We start from the raw sequence: 5,957 nt of genomic DNA, 5'->3' as shown, positions 1-5,957 counted from the left end.
CCTAGCTAATTTTTGTATTGTTAGTAGAGAAGAGGTTTCACTATGTTTGCCAGGATGGTCTCGATCTCTTGACTTCAGGTGACCTGCCTGCCTTGGCCTCCCAAAGTGCTGGGATTACAGGCATAAGCCACCTCACCGGGCCCAAGAATTTGCATTTCTAACACGTTCCCCATTGATTCTGATGCTCCTGCCAGGACCACACTTTGAGAACACTGCTCTAGGGAATCTCACATCAGTTTTCCCTATCTGTTCCCACATGAAGACTTTTCAGTGTATGAAAAGTATGGTTGACTTCTATATTGGTGGTATTTTATTTTATTTTATTTTATGAGACATCCATTACTTGCTAAAAGTCTTTTCCTCTCCAGCTTGTTTAAAAAAGTCAGGCCAAACATCCTAAAACATAGGTATAATCTTGTTATTTCCCTACTCCAAAACCTTCATGCTTTTTCCCTCATACCCCTGAATTTAGTTTGAACTTCTTAAGTATGGCATAATCAATTATTATGATACATCCATATAGCAATTTATAGTTTTCAAAGCATTTTAATAAATAATTTTTTATTCAAGGTTTTCTATAATTTGGCTGCCACTCTTGTGGTAAAGTGAAAAATCACTTAATGTGAAGTTAGGAGACTTGAGTCTTTTATTTTTGAGACAGAGTCTCACTGTCACCCATGCTGGAGTGCAGTGGTGTGATCTCGGCTCACTGCTGCCTCGACTTCCCAGGCTCAGGTGATCCTCTCACCTCAGCCCCCAGTAGCTGGGACTACAGGCGCGCACCACCATGCCTGGGTAATCTTTGTATTTTTTGTAGAGACAGGGTTTTGCCATGTTGCCCAGGCTGGTCTCGAACTCCTGGATTCAAGCCATCTGCCTGCCTTGGCCTCCCAAAGTGCTGGGATTATAGGTGTGAGTCACTGTGCCCGGCCTGAGTTTTTCTTAATTCTACCTTTAACTATGACCTTGGGACAGTTTCTTCATTTGTAAAGTGGAAGGGTGGTATTAAAAGTTCCTTCAAGGTTGCTTTTCACTGTGTTAATGCCTTTTTAACTTTATCTTCCATTGCTGTCCCTGACAAAACCTATGCTTCAGCTGGGTAGAGCTATTATTCTTACCATTCTCTTTTTGTTTCTGGCTCTATGCCTTTGTTTATGCCATTTCTTGTCTATAGGATACCCTCTTCTCACTTTCACAATCCTTCAAGGACCACCTCAAATGTTATCTCCTACCACAAAGCCACTCTTGATCCTCTTCTCCTTGTCCTTTTTCCTCTTTGATGTTGTCTAGAACTGGGAATGTCTTACTCATCAATTGATCCATCTCCCACTCCTGCCTAGTGCCTAGTATGGTGCCTTACATACAGAAGCAACTAAATACTTACGGGATGAATGCAGGTGGCTTCAGGTGCCATTCATCAGCACCAGAGCAGTAGGTAGCTGATCTCTTCTGAGTCTGGGATGACCTTGAATAACCTTGACATTTAATGTTGATATGAGAGCGCTGTCTATGCAGTTAGCAATGTTGGAATAAAAAGATTCAGAAAGGCCAGTGATTGAAAAATGACTTGATCTCTTTACAGCTAGTAATAGGTGATGTCAAAGTTGCATGTTCCCAATATTGGGAACTTTATCCAGTTGTCTGAGCTGAAAGGGATGGGTATTGTAAGTGGATGGGAACAAACATGTCTCCAAAGCCACATTTGTGGTTTTTGTTTTTGTTTTTGTTTTTGTTTTAAACAGGGAGCCCATGGCCAAGACAGATGAGGGGGTGGCAGCCCCAGTGAGTGGAGGTGCTGCACGACTCCGATTTTTCTCCATGAAGAGGACAGTATCTCAACAGTCATTTGATGGTGTCTCATTGGATAGCAGTGGCCCTGAAGACCGGATTTCAGTGGACAGTGATGGCAGTGATAGCTTTGTGATGCTCTTGGAGTCTGGTATGTGGGAGCAGAGCCAGGCAAAGTTGCAGAAGTCCAGAAAGGGTTATCTCTGCTGCCTGTATCAGACTGGCAGGGTTAAAGAGGAGCTGAGAGATGATAATGTAGACATTTTCTTAACCAAGACAAAAAGGAGAGAAAGAGAAATTTTAGTGGATTTGTGGGTTTGGTTTAAATTCCACGTTTCTAGGTGATTGGTTAATAACTGACTTTTTATCACAGAAAGAGATTCAAATCAAAGGAGAGAGTACTAGTTTTACAGCCTTATAGCTAAGTCAGGATTAGTTTCATGGTTGGTATCAGCGGTGTGAGTGTGTTTATAGTCTTTTTTTTTTTTTTGGCCGGTGTTGTCACTGGAAAATAGGAGCTTTTTATCTATTAATAAAATGAGAAACTTTTAGGAATTACCTCTGCATGTTATACTGGTTCTTTCAGTTTATTGAAATAGAAACTTATGAAATGATCCCTTAAGAGTATCTAGGCTGGGCACGGTGGCTCACAGCTGTAATCCTAGCACTTTGGGAGGCCGAGGCGGGTGGATCACTTGAGGTCAGGAGACTAGTGTAACCAACATGGTAAAACCCCGTCTGTACTAAAAATACAAAAATTAGCTGGGCGTGGCAGCAGGTGCTTGTAATCTCAGCTACTTGGGAGGCTGAGGCAGGAGACTTACTTGAACCGGGGAGGTGGAGGATGCAGTGAGCCAAGATTGTGCCATTGCACTCCAGCCTGGGTGACAGCGAGACTCCATCTCAAAAAAAGAAGGGATGTCCTGTTTATTTATTTATTTTATATTGACAAATTATAATTGTATCTGTGTGGTATTAATACTAAGCGATCCTATGATATATATACACACACACATATACAGTGTGGGATTTTTGAGCCAAACTAATTAACATCTCTGTCACCTAAAATACTTACCATTTATTTCTCCTGTTTAACTGAAACATTATACTTTCACTAACATTTCCTCCTATCCCCTCCCATTTCCCTTTTCAGCCTCTGTCAAGCATCATCCTGCTCTCTGCTTTGATGAGTACAGTTGTTTTACGTTCCATGTATAAGGGAGCACATGCTGTTTCTGTCTTTCAGTGCCTGGCTTATCTCATTTAGCATATTGTCCATCCTCCAGATTCAGCTATTATCACAAATGACAGGATTTCCCTCTTATAAGGCTGAATAGTATTCCATTGTGTATTCGTACCACATTTTCTTTATCTGTTCATTGGTTGATGAACACATAAGTTGATCCCATAACTTGGCTATTGTGAATAACGTAGTAAACACAGGAGTGGAGATAGTTCTTTGATATACTTTTTTTTCATATTCCTTGGATATATACCCCAAAGTGGGTATGGTAACTCTATTTTTAGCTTTGAGGACCCTCCATACTGTTTTCCGTAATGCCCATATTAATTTACATTTCCACCAACAGTGTGCTAGGGTTTCCTTTTCTCTACATCCTTGCCAACACTTGTTATCTTTAATCTTTTTGAGAGTAGCAATTCTGACAGGAGTGAGTTAATATTTCACTGTGGTTTTAATTTAAGAGAATGCACTGTTTCTTAAGCTGGGTGGTGTTTTGTTACTATTTTTGTTTTGTATACTGGTTATGTTTGTTTTGTTACTATTTTTAACTTCTTATGGAAGATTTCGTGTCTATATACAAAAGTAGACAGAATCAAATAATGAACCCTTATACACCCATTACCTAGTTTTGAAACTAAGAACTCATGGCAGGCCCGGTTCAGTGGCTCACGTCTGTAATCCCAGCATTTTGGGAGGCCTAGGTGGGCGGATCACTTGAGGTGAAACCTAATTCTGAAATTAATCACATTAAAGTTCTGAAAAATCTCCTGGGGTTCTTATATATTCACCTTAGACAGCAGTTAAACTTGTGACTGGATTTCTGCCTTGGGAAGCATCCAGTCTAAAAGGAAAGAAAAGGCCAGCACAGTGCCTCACGCATGTAATCCCAGCACTTTGGGAGGCCAAGGCGGACAGATCACTTGAGGTCAGGAGTTTGAGACCAGCCTGGCCAACATGGTGAAACTCCGTCTGTACTAAAAATACAAAAATTAGCCAGGGATGGTGGTGCGCGCCTATAATCCCAGCTACTTGGAAGGCTGAGGTGGGAGAATTGCTTGAACCCAGGAGGTGGAGGTTGTAGTGAGCCGAGATCACGCCATTGCATTCCCCTGGGCGACAGAGCGAGACAACTCCATCTCAAAAAAAACAAAAAAAAAAACAAAAAAAACCTCATGGCCATTTTTGTTTTATATACACTACTGCCCACTTTCCTTCATCCCATATTATTTTGAAGCAAATCCCAAACATATCCTTCTGTCCATAAATATTTTCAGTTATACATTGCTAGAAAATACAGACTTAAATTTTTTTAAATTGTGGTAAAATACATATGAAATTTGCCATCCTAACCATTTTTAAGCGGATAGTTCAGTGACATTAAGTACATTCTGATTGTTGTACAATCATTACTACTGTCTATCTCCGGGATGTTTTTCATCTTGCGAAACAGAAACACTGGACTCATGAAACGGTAACTCCTCATTTCCCCTCCCCTCAGCCCTTGGCAACCATGATTCTACTTTCTTTTATAAATTTGACTACTTTTGGTACCTCATATAAATGGAATCATGCAGTGTTTGTCCTTTTATCACTGGCTTATTCCACTTAGTATAATATCCTCAAGATTCTTCTATTTTGTAGCGTGTTTCAGAATTTCCTTCCTTTTTAAGGCTCAATAGTGTTCCATTGTATTTATTTACATACCACGTTGCTTATCCTTGCATCCATGGAAGGACGCTTGGGTTGCTTCTGTTTACAGACTTAAAAATGGGACCCAATGTCATTACACTTTAAAAAATTAACAGTAATTCATAAATTCATCAAATATCTAGTTAGTCCTCAAATTTCTAGTTGTCTCATGAATGCCATAAATATTTTGTTTTATTTTTACAATTGTCATTGTTTGTAGAGGTTGGATTTGAACAGAATATTTTGGCTTTTGAACTCATTTGTCCTCTTTTTCATGCAGAGTCTGGTCTAGAATCTGTTCCACCAGGATCTCTTTCAAATGTCCCAGATAATGCTGGTGTTCAAGAGAGTCCTCTTGTGAATAATTATGGCCAAGGGTCACCAGCAGCCAACAGTTCAGTTTCACCCAGTGGAGAAGACCTCATCTTTCACCCGGTCAGCTGCTCTGCTTTCTTCTCTGCAGAGGGTAGGCTCTGGGCTGGGAGCTTGGGACTTAAAACTAAGAGAATCTCCTTTGATAGGTCTCAGTTGTGGTCCTGAAGGTGAACGAGGTGTCTTTTGGGATTGAGGTACGTGGTGAGGACTTGACTGTGGCCCTGCAAGCAGAGGAACTGACCCTCCAGCAGCTGGGCACCGTGGGACTCTGGCAGTTCCTGCATGGACAGTGCCCAGGTAAGGATGGTGGTCATTCCACGACAGATCGTGGGACTTGTCTAGGACAGCCACAGTTTAACTTGTACTTGTCACTGGGCTCTAAGGGCAGCCACTCTACTAGTGCCAAGTTTTCTCCAGCAGCCACTGGGGGAGGAAGAACTCCACTGAAGCCTTTTTTGCAAGGAGTCTCCCAGAGCTTTCTGGGGCTTTGCATTCACTGTGCTAGTCTCCATCTTCACTTCCAGGTACTCCTAGAGCTTATACATGAGGATAGCGTCCACTTCATTTGTGTATCTCTTAACATAAAACTATCTGATCAGGGAACTTCTGTCATTCAGATTCAGTCCTTTGATGTGAATTATCATTTATAAAAGATGACAGGAAAAATCTGGGCTTATGTTACATACTTCATTTAAAAATTATTGGCTGGGTATGGTGGCTCATGCCTGTAATCCCAGCACTTTGGGAGGCTGAGGTGGGTGGACCACCTGAGGTCAGGAGTTTGAGACCAGCCTGGCCAACATGGTGAAACCCCGTCTTTACTAAAATATAAAAATTAGCTGGACGTGGTGGTGGGCGCCTA

At 41.3% G+C, this 5,957-nt stretch overlaps 1 protein-coding gene across 1 annotated transcript in view; it reads left to right on the top strand.

Moving 5' to 3' along the window:
* UHRF1BP1 (UHRF1 binding protein 1) overlaps positions 1 to 5,957 on the top strand; it is an 85,943-nt gene that overhangs the window by 69,887 nt on the left and 10,099 nt on the right. The window contains exons 15-17 of the mRNA XM_011945403.1: positions 1,743 to 1,939; positions 5,001 to 5,155; positions 5,242 to 5,392. Coding sequence (XP_011800793.1) covers positions 1,743 to 1,939; positions 5,001 to 5,155; positions 5,242 to 5,392 — 503 coding nt within the window. The remainder of the gene's footprint in view (positions 1 to 1,742; positions 1,940 to 5,000; positions 5,156 to 5,241; positions 5,393 to 5,957) is intronic.

The sequence above is a fragment of the Colobus angolensis genome, unplaced genomic scaffold (assembly GCF_000951035.1).
Source record: "Colobus angolensis palliatus isolate OR3802 unplaced genomic scaffold, Cang.pa_1.0 Scaffold24, whole genome shotgun sequence".
NCBI lineage: Eukaryota > Metazoa > Chordata > Mammalia > Primates > Cercopithecidae > Colobus > Colobus angolensis.
The sequence above is the reverse complement of the archived record's forward strand: the minus strand, read 5'-3'. Positions and strand labels throughout refer to the sequence as shown.